This window comes from Thunnus thynnus, chromosome 17 (genome assembly GCF_963924715.1).
Source record: "Thunnus thynnus chromosome 17, fThuThy2.1, whole genome shotgun sequence".
Classification (NCBI taxonomy): domain Eukaryota; kingdom Metazoa; phylum Chordata; class Actinopteri; order Scombriformes; family Scombridae; genus Thunnus; species Thunnus thynnus.
In genome coordinates, this window is record NC_089533.1 from 23,263,584 (window position 1) to 23,288,469 (window position 24,886).

Sequence of the window (24,886 nt, forward strand, 5' to 3'; positions counted from 1 at the left end):
TGTAACAATAACCTCAATGTTTACAGGCTTCCTTCTAGGATTAGAAAACAATATCAAGTTTTCTCTACACTCAGCAGAAGTTTGAATTAAATACGGATCCACAGTTATAAAAAACTGTATCATCTGCTTAACAATGGGTATTAGTTCCATGCGTATTAACACCTAAATTACTAATGTAAACACAAAATAAAAGTGGGCCAAGTATAGAACCTTGGGGTACTCCATTAAGTACGGTGAGCCAGTTTGAACAGTACCCATTGACACTCACACCCTGAGTCCCACCTGAGAGATAATTGCTAAACCAGTCTACTGCTTATGATTAAATGGCCTTTAGGAATATCCATCTGTCTTTTACAAATTGCATTTTTGCAACACTTGGGAGAGTTTTTAAATCAGAGAATTTGAGGCAACAAGACAACCTAAACACAGATGAAATATGAGCTATTCTGGCCAAGATAGTCTGATTACAACAATGTTTTCATTGGCTGAACAGAAATCGTATTAACTTGGAATAGAAGGGCACACATTACTGCCATTACTTCATTAAAATGAGCCATAAGTATTGGTGGCTACGGCTTATGTTACCCAACAGTTTTTATTGCATTGCTGTCTTCTGCCTTTTGAGACTTATCATGTTTTTGCTGTTTTCCTTTTGCTGCATTCAACTGATTGAATTTAGGCCCTCTCCCTTTCTCTCTCTCTCTCTACTCTCCCTACTGTTGTTCCTACCGCGCCTTCAACTCAGCAGCTTTTTCAAATTTGGGGCTTGCGACACTCAGCCAAAAGCCGCAAATTACCCCCCTCTAGCAGCAGCGAATTAGGAACAATTTTGTGTTAGCTATAAAAAAAGAGAGCGAGAGGGAGAAGTGAGGGGAAAATATAGCTTACACCAGGGACCACCAACAGAGGCAACATGGGATGAACGGCTCATTGGCCGACAGTTTGGGTGGCAGGGCGGTGCTAGAAAGCAGCCTCAGTGATCTTCAGAGCAATCAATCCTATCATATCACATCTACATAGTATGGCACAACACCCATTACCAAACATAAAGGCTTGAATTAGTGGATTTATGTTGCTGTTCCAGGATGTTTGCAGGCCTATGAATTGGCTTTACAGTTCCCTGAGCACACAGAGACCTGCAGCAATGATCCTCTGACACTAACAGCCTCACAGCACCCAGTCTTATTCACTCTGATGACACTGAAGGCAAGAGAACGATTCGTATGAGGTGACAATCCACCGCCTGGAATTTTCATTCTCTTCTCGCAGAGTGTGGGATTTTTGATTTCCCTCCACTGTGCGGTTGGTCCTTAAATCTGAGCATTAATGTTAAAAGGGTCTTTTTCTTGTTTCTTACAAAGCGTGAGGTTTGGCATGCCCACTTAATCTGCCTCCATTGAGCCAATCCATGTTTTTCCCATTCTGGCACCCCTTTTTCTACTCCCTTTTAAAATCCATTTCCAAGTTGTAATATGCCACTGCAGACGTTATTGAGGGGAGAAAACCAAATGTAATGGGGGAGAGAGGTGGAGAGAGAATGGGGAGAGAGAGAGAGAGGGGGAGGCAGCAAGGGAGGTTTCCAGCTATTACCTGGCCAGTTTTCAAACGTCCCCCTGCTCTTCATGGCAATGCCTGGTGTGGAAGGCAGACCACTTTGTCTTCCTCAGAGATCAGACGGAGCGGGCGGGCGGGCGGGCCGCAGCCAGGTTGGGGTTACTGACTCTCATTAGGCCTTACACCGCCAGGCCTCAGACTGTACAACTGTAATAAGAGCCTGCACAGTTACAGCCTGACCCCTCTCTGACACATCTTGGCCCAGATGTTAATTGTACTTCCTGCTCCCCTTTTGATTAAATGACAGAGAGTTTTAAGTCTTTGTTTGTGTGGCTAATGGCTCTCATTTAGTGCAATAAGTGGTTTAGGGGCTGCTGTGGGTGACATCACACTCCCGCTGCCTTTGATCGCAGGCCTGTAAAGGGTGAGCAAGTGAACGTTTCTCTTTGGCCGCAGGTCTGCTGGAACTGCTGGTTGGAGGCTTTATACCTGCTGCGAATACCACACACACACACACACACCAATGCCCGTGCAGGCATGTGCATATGCCAGTCTGGGTAATGCCAAGCTCCATGGGCAGGGCGAGGGCATGAGGTCGCCAGCCGGGGAACGGGAGGGCACCATGCGGTAAGAGAGAAGGATGGTGGGGGGAGGGGGTCAACTTCAAATGCCACCCAGTGCAATACAGATTGGCTGCATCATAGGCTTTTTGAGAAACAGATGTTATATAAAGAGGAGGATCTATCTGCTATAAAATCTTGAATGCAATTGCGGATTTTCTTAAGATGCCTAATGGAGCAGTGCATTTCCTCCAGAGCTTGGCTGGTACAAGCAAGCCACGGTCTGAGGGTAAGAATAGAATATCTAAGAGGTTTAACATTTTTGGGCTAATTTGGAAAATATTAAAACACAATGTTCAAGTTTACCAAGTAACCTAAAGTATTTAAAGACATATTTCTGTTTCCCTACTGAAGCTCCTCTTGCAGCAGCATCATCAGATCATTTACTCATTTGCTTTTTATTTCTACCTTTTCCGTTCTCCATCCCTGCCTCTTTTCATCTTGACTTTATTGTCCCCTCTACCCCCAGCTGCAGATCTCTCCTCTCCCTCCAGTTTCTCCCACTCCCTCTGAGCGCGTGGCTGAGGTGTGAGATCATTCTCCTTCTGGGTGGCTTTCCTGCTATATGTCACTGTCATCTGTTGGCACTGAGGCTTGAGGGGGGGTCCCTTTTCCAAAAACACACCGCACTCTGCTTCACCACCCTGAGCATAATAAATTCTTGGGCACGAGACTGGAGAGGGGTGCACCAATGGAGCAACGTGTTTTACTGGGCTTGGCAGGGTAACACATAGACCGGTGAGAGAGGGAGGAGGTGGGGAAGGGGTGAGGGGTAGGGGCGCAGCAAAGAAGGGTGGAAGATTTATAATTGAATAACTCCCCGAAGCAGGGCAGCGGGGATTGGCCCTGCCAGGAAAAGCAGAACGCCAAGGAGCGAGTGAGGCCTGTGGAAGTCAGCCATTAAAGTGAGAGGAGAGAAAACTTCAGCTGCGATCCACCTCAGCAGAAAGGTGCGAGATTTACTAATGATAACTGAAAAACCACAACACCTACGCCTTTATGTCCACCAAACTGATCCTATAGCAGCACAAATTACCCTCTTGAAATACTAAAGCAAACACAAATCAGTCTCTGGCAATCAGCTGTTCAGTTCGGCCTCAAAACTCATATTAAAAAAAAAAAACAGCAGGCTATAAGGCAGGGAAAATATTTGAGGGGAATTTATTCCAAATGATGCATTTCAAACCCTCTGGAACAACATATTGTTTTTCCTGTCCTGACTGAACTTGCAGGGGTTATCCCAGAATGCACCACTCTCCCTACGAGGATTTTGGGTCCTTGGCTGTGGAAGCAGAAGGAGGGAAGGCAACGAGGCGGGGTGCTCTACCAATGAGTTTATCTTGCCTGTTTGGCTTGGCGTTTGTAAGTGGAGAATGAAAGCATGGTACAGCGGCACTGTTAGGCATGAATGGAGTTCTGACTGAATCGACTCACTTTTCCCAGAGAAATGAGCTCCACATCAGAGGGGAGATATGAGTTATGATAAGTCGGGACTGATAATCCACGTGGAACTGAGCAGAAACGCTGCAGTGGTGTAACACGGCGCTCACCACTGACAGGTTGTCACATAAACGCACATTCATCACGTCCACTTATGTGATGAATCATGTTAATGTGACATTTAGTAAAGTTATATTCGATTTAAAACATAATGCCCCTGTGTCACATTCTGATTAACTTTGCAGATTATATTGCATTTTAAAGTGAACTTTGAGGTGACAGAGTTGTAAAGAAGCTATGATGGAAAAAATCATTAATCATTAAAAAGAAGCTTTTACTTGTATTACAAGTGAAGATTTAATAAACCATGTCACACTCAATGACGCACAAAGGAAAAAGGAAAGTAAAAAGACTTAAAGCAGTGCACTGGCAAGTTTCACCTCCTTCAGTATGGAAAACTGATGTGCAGTCACACACATACACCCACATACACATACACACACACACACACACGAGCCTAGGGTGCCTTGCTTATTTTATCAGGTGCACCAGCTTCTCTCCCCCCTAAAAAACAACCCGGACTCCCTCCCTGGCTGGCAATCAATCGCTGCGACAGTGTTTCTCTTCTTCAGTTTCTCTTCTCCAGGCTTCCCACTGAGAACAAGCTCATTAGTGGTGACAAAGATGTCTCCTTCTGATGCTTTTTAATGTTGAAGTCATATCCGACCACGATGTTCAAGCATATTAAACTGCACCAAATCTAAAGGATCTAAAGGTGCATCATGGCTTATTGCCTGCTGTAGAAATGACATACAGGCACATACAAGCCTTTCTTTTCTTTCTTTTCTTCACTTTTCATGAGTGACACCCTCAATAACTTCATATTTGGTTTTGACAAGCTAAATTGATACAAGAAAAGCCCAGAGTCTAAATGAAAACTGTCTATTTCTCTGTATTTCCAATCAGATAGTTGTAATAGCAGAAGTGCTGCGGTGTGTGATATGAATCTTATGTTGGATAAGTTTAACCACAGTTTTTCCTGCACTGTTTACGATTAACAGTACAAATATTAGACATTTGGTTATGACCAATAAGAAAAAAAGAAAAGAAAAATCCCACCAACCTCAAAAACAGATTGAATTAAACCTAAGCATCAAGACTGGGTGAGTCTGTAAAGATTTCCCGAATAGAGCAAAGAAAAAGGGAAGAGACTCGATGAGCTCTTCTTTCAGAAGTGGGCAACTTAACAGCTCACCATCAGGTAACAATCTTTTTATTTGTTTCAGGCTCTCACTGGGTGCCAAAGTCTGCTAAAGGACTAACGTTGAGCGTGCGGTGTGATCCATCAGCCCAGTCCAAGAGCTTCAGTATGGTAATCCATCTAAACCAGACTCAGAATAGAATTAAATAAATACTTCCATGCTCTGAAACCTAGAATTATTTTACTACTGTCATTACCACCGTAAAGCAGTGCTGTGTGGACTGTGGGCTGAAATGAAAAAGAAAGGAAAAATAAATCAGATCATTTGAATTAGCAGCATGAAGAAATGAGTGGAAAGTAGTTTTTTGGATAGATTATGTATTTACTGATTTCTCTTGTGTGTGTGCTCTGCTTTAATCACATTATATCTGCTCAAACACAAAAGATTGGTTTATTTGTTTTAGGTTTAGATTATAGATTATGGAGTATTATGTTGAATTTGATTCAGCTTTTTAAACACCAGAAAATGTAGACGTTGCATGGTAAAAAAAAAAGAAGAAATAACCTGTTAGATGTTGGACAGTTTTGATTTTTCTGGAAAATGTTGCTTCCAGTGAGTATTGACAAATTCTGACCAGCAAATATATCTTTTTTATTATTATGAAACACAAACCGAGCAGTTGGATCACTTCTTGAAAATGAAGAAATATAATTTATGATTGTTGCATCAATTCACAACATAAGATCAAACTTATTTCAGGTAATTAAATATTTAAATTAGGTAATGTTATCTATTCAAAAGTCTTTTAAATACGACCTAAAAAATATAGAACTAAAATATTTTCGAGTGAGCGTCCTCTGTTATAATAAAAAAAATAAGTGATATCATAAAAAGCCTCCTTTGTGGGAACATTTGCGGGGTAAACGAGCAGAAAGCGGGTTTATAATTGACATGAAAATGTGTTGTACAGATTTTCTCTCGGGAACAGGCACAAGGACAAGTGTGTGTGTGTGTGTGTGTGTGTGTGTGTGTGTGTGGCCCTGCAAAATAAGGCAATTATAGGCATCTATATGTTCATCGTTACACCACGAACACACACTTACACACACCTGACAGGCGTTTGCGTTTTAGAGCTGCACGACCCCTTTAATCTTAAGTCTAAAATTCATCAGCTGCTGGCAGATGCCCTGTTGAACTATCAGAAGGTTTTTTTTTTTTTCATTCTTTCAGTTTCATCATAGTTTCATGCGTTAATGTAAATATTAATACTGGAGCATCCAAGCTGACTTTGACCTTGACGCACCAGAATCTATCCAACACCAGATTCTGTCAGTTTTTTTTTACGCATGAAATATGTTATTTTACAAGATACTTTTTGGCAATTTATCTTTTATTGTTTCACTATATTAAATAACTGACACAGCATCTGTCATTGATAATTATGCAAATTCCTCTCTACGCTAAAAAAAAAAATACCGACAAACATATGTTCCTAATCTCTTTCTATTTTATTTTATCGATTATTTTATGTGAAGTGAAGCACATTTTTACAATGCTGCAGCTATATTAGGCCTAAAAGACTGCTATTCTCTTATTTTAATCGTTTTTAATTCTTTGGCTCTTTCTCTTGACTGTTAGTGAAGCAATGCAGCACGTTTGAATAAAGGTTGCGTATGTTTTATTAGGTTTTTTTAGACTATGTTTTTATTAATATGATTTAGGGCCTAATATTAAATCAGCGCATCAATAGTCAAAACCCAGATAGTGAAATTAAAAACAAGTTAACATATGGCATATAAACACAAACGGTGTCTGTATCTTTAAACCTAAATCTTGTGTTTCCTAGATCATCCATCATTATAAATAAAAAGCTTCATAACATCATATGGATCTATACAAAATACAACTGAACGCACGGTTTAAATATTCACTTTTATTTCTTTCCAGGAAAAAGTAAAGGAAACTCGTCAATTAAATATTCAAACAAAAGATGATAATTCATGATCAAATTAAAAAAAAAGGCGCCTGCTAAAAGATTTTTCGCCATACAGAAAATGAAGGAAGGGGGGATAGTTTCTAACATATCTACAACATTCTTTTAAAACAAATCCATCCGATTTCCATCGCTGGAGATTTTTTGAGCTTCTGCTTAAATCGTCTCTGTTACCTGAGAAAACACAAGTCCGGTGTAACGTAGGCTACTAATTATTCATTGTTAGCAATGTTGATGTGTTTGGCCAGGTCGACGGTGCCACGCTGAGTCTGTAATTTCTGATACTCCTGATGTAAACTGAGGAAGTGCGGAGACGCAGCAGGGTGGAAAAGCGCGTGGGACGCGTAGGCTGCGCTGGAGGTCAGAGGAGAGGAGTAAGCAGTACATTGAGCCGGGGAGAAGGCTTCCATGCCGGGCTGCGACTGAAGGAAAGCCTTGGCTGTGAGGGCGCTGCGAGAGAAGAAGCTGGAGAGAGCCGGCAGGATGCTGCTGACAGGTGGGATGGTGGCGGGGGCGCACGCCGAGTGCGCATGGTGATGGATGTAGGGGTAAATCTCCAGACTGGGCAGCTGCAGAGCCGCCGTCCCGAGCCCGTAGGCACCGTGGGGGAAGCCGTGCAGTCCGCTGGGCTCCAGGTGCTGCTCCTTGAGTGGGTCGAAGCGAAAGTGCTGCCGCTTGAATCGCTTCCTCCGGCGCAGAAAACTCCCATTCTCAAACATGTCTGAGGAGTTGGGATCCAGCGTCCAGTAGTTGCCCTTCCCGGGGTTTCCAGGCTCTCTGGGCATCTTTACAAAGCAGTCATTAAGCGACAGATTGTGTCTGATAGAGTTCTGCCAGGCGGGGAATTTCTCCCGGTAATAAACGAAGCGTTGGCTGATAAAGTCACATATCTCGCTGAGAGTGAGACGTTTCTTTGGACTCTGCAATATGGCCATCGTTATCAGAGCGATGTATGAGTATGGAGGCTTCACCGACGCGGGACCTTTGGTTTTAGCAGTAGGGGGACACGCCGGTGCAGGGCTGTATGTGTCCCGGTCTTTACTCTCGCTGCTGGTTGACAAAGTCTCCGTGTTGCGGTCCTGCTCGCTCTGAGACTCATCCAGAGGTAAGAGTCGCTCCTCTCCGTTATCTTTGAGTCCTTCCCCTACTACGTCGATAACAATATCCTCCATTATTTCCAAGCCCAATGCCATAGTAGATGTCCGCGGTTAAAGCCAACACCACCTGCCAACAGGTGGGAGAGTGACAGCTCCTCTCTTGAAAGCAGATTTTTACGCACGACTCATCTCCATTCACAAAAAAAAGTGAGCGTACAAATCCGAGCACAATCCTCCTCCTACTTCATAAAACTCTCAGCCTCTCCAAACCGCAAAGCATCCGCGCTGATATCCTTTATTTTAGTGCATGTAAGCGCAAAAGAGCGCTTTGAGCGTTTGGCCGTGTGCATAAAGCGTAAAAAGTGCGTGCGTCCTCTGAGATGTCCAGCATCATCTGTAATCTCTGCTGCTTTCCTGCGGGTCGGGTGGATGTGATGTCACGCTGAGGCATGAGGAAAAGGATCCTGACCAATGAAAACGACGCAAAGGGTACCAAGTAGGCCTATACCAGCCAGCAGCGCACTCTCATCATCAGCCCATCAGTGCCAAGGCGACGCGGACATTAGAGATCAACTCAGTGAAAACATCCTAACGAGCAGGAAATCACAAGAAGACTATTTTTAGAGGGGGAATAAAAAGTTTTTCTCAGATGTCTATTTCAGTGTCGCATCCAAAATGGTAAATTAGATAATATATATGAATAAAATAAAGTTGTATGATACTAATTTGAGCAAATCTGATTCATATTTTTTTTTTTAGGCCGCTCCTGAGCTATAAAGTATTATTGTTATTTCCCAAAAATGATTTAAATATTTATGTTTTTCGTCCCTAAAAGAGGTTTGATCCTGTTACAACGTGAGAAAAATATATATATATGTAAAAACCAGACTTTTTTTCTGAGAGCCCGTCATTTTTTAGAGGATTTTTTTTGTTTTACATCAACCCAAAAACAAGGAGGTAAAGTCTGTATACAGCAACAGAGAAAGAGAGAAGTCATCTAAAACTGCAAAGTGATAATGAAAGCAAGATAAATACATATTCTTACTTCCGAATAAGCTGATAGACTCTTTGGGGACATCAGATCACTATCATGAATTTAAAGACTGAGGGGGAAAATCCACCAACACTTCTCTACGTGAGGCAGGGACTTAAATCTTAATCTCCCTCCAAGGCTTTTGCAGCCGCACTTGACGCACAAACTTGGCACACAATTACACGTTTTCAGACGTAGGCCTACAACAGGGGATAAAACTGGAATGACTGATTTTGTGTTGCTCCGAAAATAATAATTTGCTGCCCGAAGGCTTCTTTGAATAAACAGATAAGAAGTAGACTGGGTGCCTTTTTTTTCCTAAACTTACACTCAGACTTTCGCTTTCCTGCGACAGACTTAGAGAAATATTGATAAATATCTCCATCTGTGAAATTGAGCAGAAATATTTGATCTGCAGTCTGCATAACCTGAGATTTCTGCGGCAGAAACTCTACACTCTCTGTTCTCCATTTGAGTGCAAACCTATCAAAGCCCGCCAGATTATCTTCTTTAATAATGGGCAACTGAAAGCAGAATGGTAATATTGGGATGAAAGTAATAGATTTTCACTTGCTCAGACATAAAAGAGAAGTCAGGAGAGGAGGGCGCTTTTGGTATTGTTGGGAGGCCTCTGGTTGTTTGTGTTTAATGATGGAGCCCTATGTTGGGGATTCCCACATTTCCTGCCTCTAATCGTATTGATACCTCGGGGCAGAAGGGGGACTGGGTCCGGACTGGGTGGGCTATACGGTACCAGCAAAGCTGCAGATGATTTCCCAAAATTCATCACGCATGTCTTCAGATTGGAAACAGGCCCGCGCGCGTTGTGTGGTTCCAATAAGGAGAAAGCAGGAGCGTCAAATCACTGCAAAAGCTGAAGGTATGCCACTATAGGCGATACAGCTCCAAGATAAGCTGACACTAAAACTTTGGAAGCAAAACGTGTTGGAGTCTTTTCTGGGGACAAACAGCTGCAGGGACATTTTTAGAGCTGATAAACTAAGGAGGTAATGCACCAAACTGTCCAGCACACGTGCAGCTGGCATTGATGTGAAATTTACAGATACGCCCTCCAATTTTTATTTCTGGTAATTTTGTAAGAACCGTCGCCATAAAAGATATGCAACATTAAATTTGGGGCCCACTGTAAGGTGTTTTTCGTCTTTTCTTTTTATAAAGAACTATAGAAACGTTGGAATCAATAGAGCTTTTTTCTTTTACCCAGAAGACACAGTGCACACACTCTTTAGCAATAACAAATCTGTATATCTAACAAAAACGACCATTGTAGAGATCTTATTTGTTTTGTATCGCAGATGAAGAAGTGGGAGAGTGCGCTTGGTGTAATAACATCATTTGGCAGGAATCAAACAGGGCTGGGAGATCTCACTGGATCATTCTGGATAAATGAACCTACATCCGTCCACGTCATGAAACAGGGCAAGATGAAGCTACTTCAGTTGAAATGTTTTCTTATCTCAGTGAAAACCTGAAGCTGTTCGCATGATTCAGAGGGTGATAAAAAGCTGAGCGTGTTTTTCATTGGGAGAGGTTGAACCCGCTTCAAAGAGCTGAGGTTGTTTTCACATAATGCCCCCCCCACGCCCCTCCCTCTCATCTTGATTCCCTTAAAATCCTGGCAGTGCAGTGGACAATAATATAACGTGTAATTTAAGGTATCATGAATCATAACTGCATGAAACAAAGCCAGACACAAAACACACGCACACGCACACATGCACGCACACCCACATGTTTACTTAGGTCACTTTTGGGGACATTACATAGACTTGCATTCATTTCCTGGAGACCCTAACCCTAACCATAACCACTACTTGCCTAACCTTGAATCTTACCCTAACCTTAATCTAACCCTAACCTTAACTAATGACCCAAGAATCAGCTTTTTGCCAATAAGGGACATGGTTTTTGTCCCCAATTGGACAAGCCGTCCCCAATGAACTGGAATGTGTCCCCGAAAGTAGGATAAGTAAGAGCGCGCGCACACGCACACACACACACGCATACAGAACGAGAGAGAGAGAGAGAGAGAGAGAGAGAGAGAGGGAGAGTTTAAAGGAGGATACATGTGTAAATTTCATGAGCTGAACTGGTCATTAACACAATATTTATGGGCTGACAAACGACCCCATAACATACAAAGTGATGCAACCTGTTCTCATCTTCTCACTGTACTCTTCTTGTCTGTAACTACTTTGCTCAGTCATTGTTGTGTTGCATTGTGTGGACCCGTTTATGATGAATGGCACATCTGTATTTTAAGGCCCATCAATCAGAGGACAGCTGCACGTGCAGACTTTGAGCCGCTATGGCGACATCTTGTGGTGTAAAAGTGAAACGTCTCCATTAAAGCGTCGCATCTACTGTAAAACCAAGAATATCAGGAATAACTAACACAACACAATTCAAAAGCAGTCTTGAAAACATTCAGCACCTCTCTAAAACAGTCTCAGTACAAACTGAACATTATAACTTTAATGGAGGTAATATTTATTGCACGGCAGTTTAGCTAGGTGTACCTAATATACACGGCAACTGAGTGTGTTTGGATTTAACTCTTAACAGTGTCAGACCCTGCATCATGTCAGTCTTTACAAACTTGCTTTAAATGTGTACATTGTTCAAACTCATACAGCTGTATTTCAAACTTATTTTGTTTGTTTTCTTTTTTGATTTCCCAAAGTTTAGGTGACATTTAAGAGTTTTAACAGTTTAAAATGAATGGATACAACAGCACTTTAGCATAATAGTTTTGTTTGGTAAAAGTCTGACAAACTATTTCATCTGTGAAGTTAAATCAACTGTGATCTATAAGTCCCCCTGGCATTTATAAACTGTTAATAAATGGTATATAACACACTTTAATGTAGTTATTAAGCAGATAAGTGTTTATTAATGTATTTATCAAAAACTATAACTCGTCCTACAGACACCCATAAGTGATGCTGCTGTATAAACAGATAAAGAATGACAATGTAGTAAAATACAGTTGCAATAATATAAAACACATCTTCATAGGAGAAGTTATAATTGCTGACAAATACTGTACATTGAACACTTATAACTACATTACAGTGTGTTATAAACCATCTATTAAATGTTTCTATAATGCTTATAAATTCTAAATATTGAGGCTTAAAGTAAAGTGTAACTTGTACATTGAATGAAACAGCACTGAGTAGTTTGTTGAGTGTTTGTTTCTGGAGAGTTGACCTGAATACACACTGCTAACAACATTTCTCAACAATTTTAATTAGATTAGTCTGGTATTTGGCTGAATATTCATTCATTTTACAAGTTTAGGGTTTAGGGCGGTGTTTTATAGACCAGGTGGTCCACCTCTGCTAAAATCATTTAAAAAAATAACGCGCTTTTGTGAGAAATAACAGATGGTAAAAGAACTAAGGCGCTATCAAACTGTAAAAATAATTGTATTTAGTGTTTATTTAGTGTTATAATGAGATGAGACACGCCAGGATTTGACTGGTTTACAGCTGCAGCTAAACAATTTACTGGCAGGAACATTTAAATCATGAGGCCTGAGCTCATGATCATTAAGGTGAGGAGCAATTCTGGGTTGAAACTAAAAAACATACTGTATCTATTATACATTGAGTTGATGATTAATAATCAGATTATTTCATTAAAGTGATTAGACAGTTTTATAGGGAAACTGTAGCCTATGTTTATATAATTATGGCCATTGATAAAAACTGAACTTGAACAGTTCAAATCATGAATATGTTGATATGCCAAATACTTTGGCTAGAAATACAATGTTATTTTGATAATGAAGTTATCATGTTAATGTTTGTGTAAGGGCACAATTTGACAGCAAGATGTTGATCACAAAATACTAATTAACTTGTTAAAGATGAAATTGGAATATAATTTATACTTATGATTCTCAAGTATTGTGTGCTTAGAGCTCAACTAAATCTCTCCTACCTCTGGTGAATGTTAGTTTTACTGATTTAGAGAATTTTTAAGAATTCCTTCACACTACCACTAGAGGGACCTCTTACACCAAAAATAAAGATTTTCTGGCTCTCCGAGAAACTTTTAATCACATCAATTGACAAGCTTTTGAAACTGAGCTGACACCAGAACTGTCTTTTATGTACACTTGAGTACTTTAAATGTCTAATATGGGATTTTTGGTGTAGAATTTCTCTCGGACATCATCTTGCTGTCAAGTGAACTGAACTCCATGTACGACACACTAACACAGTGCACTTTGGTCAGAGTGTCAGAATGCATCAGTGCTCTGCTGACCTCAGTGAGTATTTTTCTGCACGCCTTGACACGAAAACTACTATACCACGCCAAATGCCTGTGGAACACATGGCTGAATTTTCCAGCATTATTTTCTATTGAGAGTGACAGCAGCGGTTTGTCTGCAGTGTCGTGTTCGCCCCTGAGCTGCTGTCAGACGAGGCCTGAGGATGGAAGGAATGTAGATGTTGTGTTTTAAAGCTCAGCGTGTACCATGTTGACTGATTGTCAGGGGTCAGAGCTGCTGGCTGCAGCGACAGTGTACAGCAGAGAGCGAGCTATTAAACTGCAGGCTGTAATGAGAAGTTACGAGTGTGTGTTTGCTAGGCTTGTCTTGTCTTCTTGGCTTTACAGGCCGGAGTGGTTGATGTAGAGAGATGAGATGACACGATTTTAGCAGCGATGTGGTCGCAATGACAAAACATTCTCACATCCTGTTTTCTCCCTCCTGCAGCCTCAGATGGGATGCTTATCTTTCACTATCATCACTTTGACTGGCTTCGCTTTGACAGCATGTTACAGCTTGTCCAAAAGGGACACAGAAGCATTTCACAGAAATATGCATCTGGTATGAAGACAGTTTGTTTAGACCTGAAGGAAGAAACAAATGACAAGATCTCAGTAGCACGGTTCTGTGATATGAGTGGGCAGATGGAAGTGAATCTGGGCAGTGATACTCCCCTATCCAGTGTATAAACATACCCTGCAGGGCTGCAGCCACACTCTTTCTTTCATGAGGCTTTCCAAAGTCTGGATGTAAGAAATCTCAGAGGTCAGTGGGAACAGACCACCTGGTTTTGGCAATCCCTAAAAGACATAACTGCAAGATGCTTAGACTGCAACTCTGGACGGCCAAAGTTCTCCACAAACTCAGTGCTCAATTTCCAAACAGCTGTGAGAAAGATAGAAAAAATAAAGCGGACACCTACAAATGTTTTCAGAGTAGAACTCGAAATGCTCATATTATATGCTTCATTTTAATTATTAATTTTATGTATTATTTTAGGTATTTACACTCTCTCTCTCTCTCTCTCTCTCTCTCTCTTAAGAAGGAGGTGTAATATTTGTCAGACCTGTTGGTGCAACATAAAAGCACCACAGTAAATTATTCCATGACATCTGAAGCAAGTGGTTCGGTCACATGCTTTGACCCCCCCTGCTCTCTCGTGAGCAAAGAGGCCCCACACAGCAACTGGTCCCCGGACACACTGGGGGTCACGACCCTTGGGTGCTCTGGTGTGTATTTAGAGGTCAGGCTGCTGTACTGAAAGCCTGGTTGCCTCCCAACACAGGCCCCTTCATAATCTATCAACACTGCTCTGACTGGGAGACACATAAGCACACTGGGAAGTAAGAAACATCAGATATAGTATTCAATTTAATTTATTTTAAGTATTTTTCTGTTAGAATAATCTAATAATAATAATAAGGCTACTTGGAAAGTGACCCATTTTAATCATAATTATGTCTTTATCTCTAAAACCAACCCTCACATTCTCATAATCACTGTCTGCATACACACTCAGACTGATACACTATACATGCTGCAGGTTTATGCTTCAGGAAAATCTTGCAGAAATAGTTTCACACATGCATTTGCTCAAGTTTTACACACAAATACGCACACACCAGTTCCACTTGGCCAACTGATCCTGACACCTTCAGCTGTGACACTACCACATTTCAGGGGTGATTCCCACTGGACAAGTGCAATGCTGACAGATACATTCCTGCACTGGCATGCCATCAGCAAACCCCACCTGGTCTCTTCCACATGTTGTGGAGGCCCACTGTCCCAAACTCTGTTGCCACCCATCATCATCCTCGAACAGCAGCAGTGCAGCCAGACAAACAAAGGTGGAATATGGATAGATAAATAGTGTCATATGTGTTGAAATCTGTCTTACGTGCCACTCTACTGTTTTTTCAAAGCTAATGTTATTTTCTTAGGAATGAGGCTGTTTGTTCTGGAAATGCGTAGGTGGTGCAGGATGACAGATAGCTGGTGCTTCTGGTTTTTCATTTTGTGATGCACCTTTTGTAACCCAGATATAATGCACCAAATTATCTGTCATGGCAGAAGGTGCATATTACATGGACAATGTCAGATGCAACTCATGCAGCCTGACCCATATTGCTCCATATCTGTCATTGAGCCTTGTGACATCTTGTTGAAAGACTAATGTTAGTAACTGTACAGTGTTCTCAATTAGCAATTAGCAATTGATGTTCACTAAGCTGTTGATGATGGTAGCATATTTACCCCTTGAAAATCAAAGTAATTACAAACAATTGGTCCCAGACAGAAGTAGACAAAAACAGACTTCCCATTTCTAGCAATCAGCTGAAATGACAGCTGTCATTAGCAGAGTTTATCAGCTGCAGCTAGCTATCATTTGCTAATTAAGCTAACCTTAGCTTTAATGAGTTGGTTGAAAACACTGTGTCTGACTTTTAATGTTTCCAGTGAGAACCCAGTGAAGGGGTCTTACATATAAACTTGATGGCTACAAAGATGATATTGTGCTAAAAGACTGAGGCTAGTATATTAATCTTAAGTTTTAAGTATGATAAGGAAAAATGTTAAGGCTAATAGATTGTTAACCTTGTTTAGTTGCATACGTGGACAAGCAAGATTTATTACGATATATTTCTGCTTTATTGTTTGTATTTTAAAATGGTATATCATTTTTAAAACAGTATATTTAACTTTTAACATTAGAAGACAATTGGCTTTTAGGATGAGTGTGTTTGGACTCTGTAACATAGTGTGTTTGGATGGGGTTGTTGGAGGGTTAATTTACTTGAATCCAATAGAGCAGGATAAAGCCACTAACATTAACCTACACCCTGATGCATCCTGGATTGACTTCCACACAGTGTGAAAATACTACACAGTGGATGTGTTAGTTGTAAACATGACTTTCTTTTTTTGCAATTCCTGTAACCCTACGAATGAATGTATAATGTGTAGTACATTATACATCCAAATTTAAATAGAGTATTTAAAGAGTAATACAGATTTATTGAATGGTCAATTATGCTGAAATAACACTTAGTAACAAAGTTTTCCAATGTTACCATCTGACTTTAAATGCCATTGTTTTTAAAAATCTGTTTTAGCATGTGAATTCAGGGACAATTTAATGACCCACAGAGGAAAACTGTACTCTGTAAACAGCAGGTGAACTTTTACCACAGCTGGCTGGAGCAATGTGTTTGCCAAGAAATCACTCAATGTGTGTTTGGGGTGGTTACAGTGTGTCACAGTACTGATGATCAATGATGGATATATATGCTGATAAACCAACAGCAGCTTCCCTTTCTCTTTCCTGGGGATGAGTGTGTCATGATGGGAAATCCAGGTCACATGCTCACTCAGCCCCCCACACAAACCTGCATGTAATCGTGCATTCAGTCATGTAGGCACACATAAACACACATGCGTTGGCACGAACAGTTGACAGCTCTAACTGCTGGAGTCATGAGATTCTTACGACCTATAAAGGTAAACAGAAAAACTTTAAAAAAGTCTTTCCTTGATGTTAAATTAGCAACCCAGATAAATATTTACCCATTATTCACACTGTATTCTTACTAAGTAACTGTAACAAAGGGCAGACAAGTTTTGACAAGCCCTGCATGTTGGCATAATTGCTTAACATTGTCTACCTCAGAAATATTTCTAACTGTCTCCAGCTGACGAGAGAACGATTTATGACCAGCCATGACAGCTCATTGAATGTAGGCTTTAGAGCTGGAATGCCTTTCATTTGTGTGTGTGTGGGAAAAATGGTGAACTTGGCTATGAAAATGACCAAAGATATGCCAATTATGAAGAGTGCATGTCCCAAAGGCTCCAGTGTCCAAACTTATTATTGTCTGTCCAACTAACTGATGAGCCAAGAAAAACAGGAATGAAAGGGAAGCGCCTTATCTTTGGTGTCTTTGCCATCCAAGATGTGAAAACATCTGGCAGTCAAACAGATTTCTACTTTTTTAAAGATAAAATCTTTATTATTTCTGGCTTTACTTGACAGTTTCACACTAGAGTGTCAAGACGGTTTGTAAGAGAAGGGGTGAGGACTGTAGTGCAAAGAAATGATTCTTCCTTAATCCAACCTTACTGTCACAACACATAAGTACAGACATTTTACTGGGTGGTAGATGAAAAGAAAAGCTTATGGTAAAGGTGTACTTTATTGTAGTTTATTTTGGCAATCCTGTTTGCCAGCCATGTCATTAATGCTTAAGCTAATGCCAGCTTAGCATTTATCTCCAAAATGTGATTTTTTCACACACTTATACAAACAGCTCTGTTTTCAGCTTTGTGACAATGTATTTTTCAGATAATCCAATGGGTTTTAAATGGTTTATTTAGCCTAAGAAGCCGGAGGATTTTCGAAACCAACAAAGGCATACTTACCCTTCAATTTATCAAAAAAACCCAAAAAACAAACAACAACAACAACAACAACAACAACAAAACAAAAAAAAGTCCAAATCACCAAAATTGGATTCAACTTAAAGTGATTCCACAATTTGATTGGTTGCATTGTTTCAATTTATTGCATCTATGTTGTAACATATCACTTAAAACCTGCATTAAGTGACATTTTTGATATTAACATTTTTCCATCAACACAAGTGACTGTGCAATGTGAGAGAATCATTAATAATAACTCGAGGACACCCAACTCTGCCACCCAATGCAGATTTTAGACAATTTTTGCAGATTTCAGCCTATTTTTTAGTCATGTGTGCAGCATAGATCTAGGGAAGGCAATGTTGGTCTGCTCTTCTTTCAGTCCAGATGGAAATATATTAACAATTATGGATTGCCATGAAATTTGTTCATTCATGGTTCCCAGAGGATGAATTGTAATAACTTTGGTGACCCCCTGAGGTTTACATTTCAATTTTTCTAATACTTAAATAACTGACATTCCCATCAGTCAGCAGCTTTGTGCTAAACTAAGATGGTGAGTGAGTTAGCATACTGACATTAGCATTTAGCTCAAACTACCACTGTTTATAAGTATAGCCTGTGTGTTACATTAAAACTATTCGGTCTTTGGTTTTTATCAAAATAGAGTTATAGAAACATTCATTGTCATTCATCATTGATTGATTGATTGAGTCATTCATTTAAGAAACAATTGACCCACATCTCTTAACTCAGTAGATGCTGAAATCTTTGAAGCTTAATATTCAGAACAATCCTGAGAGCAAATAGGAGCATACTTCTAATGTGTGAGGGTATTTTATTGTTTGTTTTATGCGCTCTATAAGCTTATGTGCGCATGTGTCTGGTTTGCCCTTTTAATCCCTTTAGAAAGGGGATTGAGTATCGCCCCATATACCTCCTTTACCCAATACCACAGCACACGTGTTCACAGCACAATGAAGACATTGAATGAAGCGATCATCCCCAGGCACCTCTGGTACCCATAAATCTTCCCTACAGTTCAGAGGAGGATTCCCGCAGACAGTCTGGACCTCACTCTGGTCTGATCTGATCAAGTTGGACTTACACACTGACACACATATTCATGTAGACACACACCAGCACACAAACACTGAAGTCATTTTACCACTGACCTCATGATGATATGTATCTTTGGAAGTTTGAGCCCTGAGGAAGAAAAAGAAAATGTTCATGTTAACAGTTGGACCAAATGTTGACAATAAAGATGTCAGACAGGACCTGAGCAGAAATAAATCATCTCAAAGGAGACGATGATGCACACAATGTGTGAAACTGTTGGGCCTGTTCAAGTGGTCACGGAGTAAAATGTTTTTACAAAGTAGTGTGTACGTGAAGAAAGTTACAAATCAATCCAAGCTACACTGTTCAAACAAAACCAACTCTATTTCATCTGTCCTCACAATGTGATAAGATACACACTCTTTCAAACACATACACAATGCATGCAGCCATACACACACGGAAACATAACCAAAGAAAATGTGTGCTCTTAGCCTTCTGCCCCTTCTGTGCTTGGCAGCAAAGCCTCAATCACACGATACCAAAATCCCTCACACGCTGCACCAGCTAGATGGGATCTACCTCTTTTCTACTGAATTCTTTCTTTTGTGCAACTCGAGCTTTGTGAAAAGCCAGAAGGTCTTTTTTTCCATCTTTTTAAGCCACTGACTTTATGAGAAGAGTCATGTGAAAGGGAAGTAAAACAGGCTACAAGTTCAAATAAACCAAATCTGTTTGAAGTCTGAGTGGCTATAAATCACCTCTGTCAATCAAAAATATTTTCTCTGACCACAGTTCAATGACATAAGTGATGTTTCAATCCCAGTGGTGTATTTAAAGGTCCGCACTCTGTCTCTCTCTGTCCCTCAGTTTTGAAGGATGTGTTGTTAAAAATGGTACAAATTCAACCAGTGAGGTTTGCAGGAATGTATGTGTGCGTGTGTACATGGACTCAATAGAACTGTATGTGTGCACTTTTACACCACATTAAAGGAATCGTTTTACATTTTAGGAAATAAGTTAATAGCTCTCTTGCTGAGAGTTAGTTGAGAAGATCAATACCACTCTGAGACATGAGCGTGGTATCAATCTTCTAATCTAACTCTTGACAAGATAAGCAAATTGCCCAAAATGTCAGACATTTCCTTTAAATTGCGTCAGTGGCACACAAACTCTATGCACGACTCTGATGTGCCAGCATGTGTTTTCAATGTGTACTGTACATACCGTGTGTGTGTGTGTGTGTGTGTGTGTGTGTGTGTGTGTATTTCATTGTACAAGCATGTACAGTATATACTTTTTTTGTCCATATGTGAGTGAGGCAACTGTGATTAGAGGGTGGCACTACAGTGTTACCCTCGGGCTAGTTCACCCTGTTATTTTCCCCCTTCAGCTCGTGCTCTTAATGGGGAGGGTGGGTCCGTGACCTGCCTCCCACGCACAACCACGGGAGAGGGAGGTACCCATTTCACACAACCCCTCTTGAGTGTCCGCAGAGGAGTGGTTGAGTTCACAGGCCCCCTCAGGCACTCCGCAGCCCCCGGCAGAAATCCACATTTCTCATAAAGGAGAGCTTATCGGAGCCCTGGGCCTCCTGGCCCAATCCTTCACTCTCTCCTCCTCACCGTGACACAGACAGTTAACATGCTCTCGTCACTGTCCTCCATCTGGACTCATGGAAGTAATCAAAAGCGATGAACCAGTGACACTGATGCAGGGTCGAGGCAAACTTTTAAGGATTTGGGCTCACTTCCCTTAAGCTTTCCAAACTGCAGCAGATAAATAAAAGAGACCGAGAGAGGCCAAGTGGTGACACAAGCAATATGTCTTGAGAGCTTTCTTTGGCATCATCTCTTCCTCTTGCTCCCACTTCTTTATACCCTATTTTCTTCTCTTCCTCTGGTTCTTTTTCCCGCCGTCTCCCCTTCCCTGTTTCCCACCCACAACATTAAGAAACTCAGAAAGGAAGGCACCACCGTAAAGCAAACAGCCTGGGGCCTTGTTTAGCCGGGGCACTGTGTGAAGGAAGGGAACCATTTGAAAGAGCAAGAAAAACAAAAAACAATAATAAAATCGCCATTGGGTTGCACACAGTGGATTCCGTTGTGCTGAAAGTTTGAGGTTTGGGATCATTAAGCTTTAAAGAGAGTTAAAACAATACTGGATGAGCAGAGAGACTGTGCTCAATAGCAGCACAATGACTGGCAAACAACTCTGTGGTCCCACTGTCTGCACTTGGCGGTCTGATGCTTCCACCCGAATGAACGGTTCAGTCTAACAACATTTCCAAGACAGCATTCAGAGCCGTACAGTAAGGACTAAGAACACACTGGACCAACAAAACAAATCTCGACTGATATTATAGTACAAAAGATTTTTTATTACTTTGTGTATCACGTACACTCGTGAGGGTTTCAAATGTGCTCAGTGAAACAGTGTTTCTCTCTATGGGAGCTTCAAACATTAGTTTGTGGTCGCAGGGTTTCTGTTTAGCTCACAGGGACTGATTCACCCCCTGCAGTAAGAGTGCATTACCATAGTAAATGTAGGGGGTTTTCACCTCCAGGCATGATAGCATCACCGCAGGACACTAAATCCTCTTAACCGAGGCCATCTACAATAGTCAGATCAATAGCACATTAAAAAGAAAATTCCGGCTGGATAAATGTGCTGGGTTATTTAAAGACCATTAAAGCTGCACTGACTTGATTTTGATTGTTGGTGATGTTGTGGTGAGGTCTTATACTGCATGGTTTTATGGAGCACTGTGCTGTTTGATGTCTGTCTTTTAAACGGTAATGTCTTTTGTTGTTTTGTTTGTCTGGCAATCACCATGGACACACAAGGAATGTCTGAAAGAATAACTAAACTAAATTTAACTTTTATTTCTATATTAACAATGGTATTTGTGACTGTCATGTGAAACAGGTCGCTCGTAGTGATGAAGCCACTGAGAATCATAACCCAACTCTGCAATTCCCCTCAGCTTTACAGAGTGTTTTAATGTCTTTTAACTCATGTTTTGATTTTCCAGCCCACAGATTTACCGTTTTGGTTCACTCTTACTGCTCTTATCAACTTAGTTTCCATCTGAAGCAGCTCTAAAAACCCACTGTACATACCTACTCATCGCCAAACGGAAGACAAAAATTTGGCGACTAGCTGGTGAACACGATGGAACATTTAGCAGCTAAAGAGCCAGATATTTCCATCAGGAGTTGGTGGAGACCTAAAACAGAGCTAAAGGAGAGTGGATATTGGACTTACATTCTTTGGGTGGCCAGGAACACGAGTGGATGTGTAAATGAGCAACTGTTAGCTAACATGTTCATGACAAGAACTTTGTGTTGTGTTTTAAGCTTATTTTGCTGCCCCAAAGTGACCAAAAATGTATTATTGCAGCTTTAAAAAGACCATAATTGAATCTTTTAAAGATGGACAAAGGACTTTTGTCTGATGCTGTGTTTGTTTTCCACTGCACAGGAAACTAACCGAATTATCAATCTTTAACTAGCTAACTGACCAAATTAATCATTTTGTTTATCATGATACTGACGTAACATTATACTGACTTTATATTGGCACCAGTAGAATCCAAGAAGTTGATGGCAAGGAAGAATCTTTCAAGAAATCTCAATGTTGTTTTAGCTTCTCCTTTATTAATAACATGTGCAGCATGTAGTGTATCCTGCAATTAAAGAATAATTTCAATTTTCTACGCTACATTTGAAAGAAACATACACTTATTCTTGAAATTATTGTTGGCATAAAAGCAACCTTTGCTGAGGTTTGAGGTTTGTTTAAAAAATATAAACGCATATTTTAGTAGAGAAGGGGATTTGTGATGTTTTTCCACTTTTAATGCACAAATAAAAAAATTTTAAAAAAAATATTTGCCACTTTGCCCACTTCTGAAAATGGTGAAAACCAAGTCAGGTCTGGTTACATCTGAAATATATTCAAACACACACCCCACTGTCAGTCCAAACATTCCTGCCACAGCAGTTCCCAGACTCCCACTGTTCAACAGAACTGTAAAACATCATTGGAAACACTAAATACTCTTCAGAAACTAAACTAAACACTTAAAAAAACACTTCAGAAAACATTCCTCCCACTTGGCAGTCTGGGAAAGACACTAAACGAGGCCATAATATGGAATGATGATGATGCATAATGTATTAGAATATATATCCTGCATTTTTGCATTTCAGGTAGATCTGTAGCATGTAGATACACATTCCTTAGCAAACTATGCTTGTTTATCTTGGCCTGTTTTTCAATCACACACACAGCAACCAGACAAAAACAGGTTCCTGTGCACGTAAAGAGAACGAAACAAAAAACAATATAACACAAACTTCAGAGGCAGCAAGCAAGATTATGTGTCAGTCATGCCACCCTCAGACAAAAACCACAGGGCATGCTGTCTGTCTTCTGACTATGAGAATTGTGGCTGGAAATCAATGTATGACTGAAGCTGAAACAGCAATCTGGGTCAAACCTCAACTCACGTTGCTCATACATGCTCATGTTTCTGTTTAATCAGCTCAAAATACAAGCAAGCTTCAAGCCATTATTGATGTTATTGTGTGTAATAATTTTACCTGAAATTATTTTTAGGAGTAAATTCGCAGGGACTCCAGGTCACTGCCGTCCAGCCTGTTACCCCTGAATAGCCAGTCTGCTCTGCTTCAATGCGCTTGTTCAGGAGGTTATAACACTGCCACTGGGGTTGAATCTCTAATGTCATGTTGCAGAGATTCTTGCACACACAAATTCCCACAGCATGTTGTAATAACGTCCCGCAGGCATCAGCTGCTAATGCAATTTGTTGGGTTGAGTTGGAGGTATTTATGGTCAGTTTTTGAGGAGGAAACGAAACCTGTTAACATCATAACAGAAATGATGGGAATTCAAACACAAAGTGAGGTGTTACATCACTTAGAGAAAAAAAAGCCACTAAGAGTACAGACTTCATGCTTTGACGCCATTCAGACCAGTGCTCTGTTTCTTGTTCTCTGTGTGCCGATATCTCTTTGTTTCCCCTGTAGACAGGCCCCAGTAATCTCTGAGGCTTTAACTGAGCAACGGCATTAATCAAGTACAGTTTATTTAAGAATATAATCCCCATATTTACCAAACTACGAGTGTGAGGCTAGTATCTCTAGTCATGTTATAAGACCTGTGATTAACTATGACATAAGACAGAAGAAGTGATAGTGAGGAGCCAGAGGCCCAAGGAGAAACATGACTTGTTTGCATTTAGTTTATCTTATCAGGAATCACATGCTCTGTTTAGTATCTCCTGCAAAAAATGCAGAAAACAGGTTTACAGTGTATCAGGGAAGCCTAAAGCCTAGATGCTCATGACAGCTCTAGTGATCTTACTATTTTAACACAATGATTCCCAACCAGGGGTGTGTGGACCCCTGGGGGCATTTCCACAGTTGACAGGGATACATAGAAAGATTCTCGAATAGCTATATTAATTTATAGTATAGCTATACTAATTAAAAAAAAAAAAACAACATTACTGTAACTGCAATTGAAAGTGAATGAAAACTAGTTAGCAAGGGAGCAAAGAAGTTAGCTAAAAGTAATGAATAAATAGCTGAAATAGCTAAGAGTAAAAGTATACAGTGAGAAAGTTGAAAGTAATGGATGGTTGAAATAGATAGCTATACATATATATATATATATATATATATATATATATATATATATATATATATATATATATGTATATAGTGATGACATCAGTGGTGAGAAGCTAAAAGTAATGGATGAATTGTTAAAATGTCCATGCAAACCTGACCAAACCAACCCAAACACTGACAGTTCGACTGTATGAAAATTTTACTGTAACAACATTCACATTTATATGATGAATAGTTACAAAACACCCACCTTAAAATTGGAACATGCTGGGTGGTTTTGACTAAAGGGTGCTTGAGTTCATCTGAAAAAGGTTGGGAGCCTCATTTCTAACAGCCTGTTTGTTTATTTGTATTCATTCACAATGTGTATGTCACAAGGAAATGTTCCCTTTTAAGCATCTTTAAATAAAAAGTAAAAACTTGTTGTGAAAATCATCTTATATCACACATAAAACTAATGAAAATAAAAATGTTTGGATGAAAATTTTGCTGGCATATTGTGG

The 24,886-nt window shown here is 40.3% G+C and overlaps 1 protein-coding gene and 1 long non-coding RNA gene across 2 annotated transcripts in view; both read right to left on the bottom strand.

Moving 5' to 3' along the window:
* The window catches only part of LOC137168282 (uncharacterized), a 32,275-nt gene extending 8,714 nt beyond the window's left edge, over nucleotides 1–23,561 (bottom strand). The window contains exons 1-2 of the long non-coding RNA XR_010924260.1: nucleotides 23,331–23,561; nucleotides 18,837–18,870 (exon numbers count right to left, since the gene is read on the bottom strand). This is a non-coding gene — a long non-coding RNA (uncharacterized lncRNA). The remainder of the gene's footprint in view (nucleotides 1–18,836; nucleotides 18,871–23,330) is intronic.
* On the bottom strand, nucleotides 6,766–8,551 carry foxd7 (forkhead box D7). The gene has a single exon (XM_067616070.1). The coding sequence runs from the start codon at nucleotides 8,000–8,002 to the stop codon at nucleotides 7,022–7,024; it is 981 nt and encodes a 326-aa protein (XP_067472171.1). The 5' UTR covers nucleotides 8,003–8,551; the 3' UTR covers nucleotides 6,766–7,021.
* Nucleotides 23,562–24,886: the final 1,325 nt, after the last annotated feature.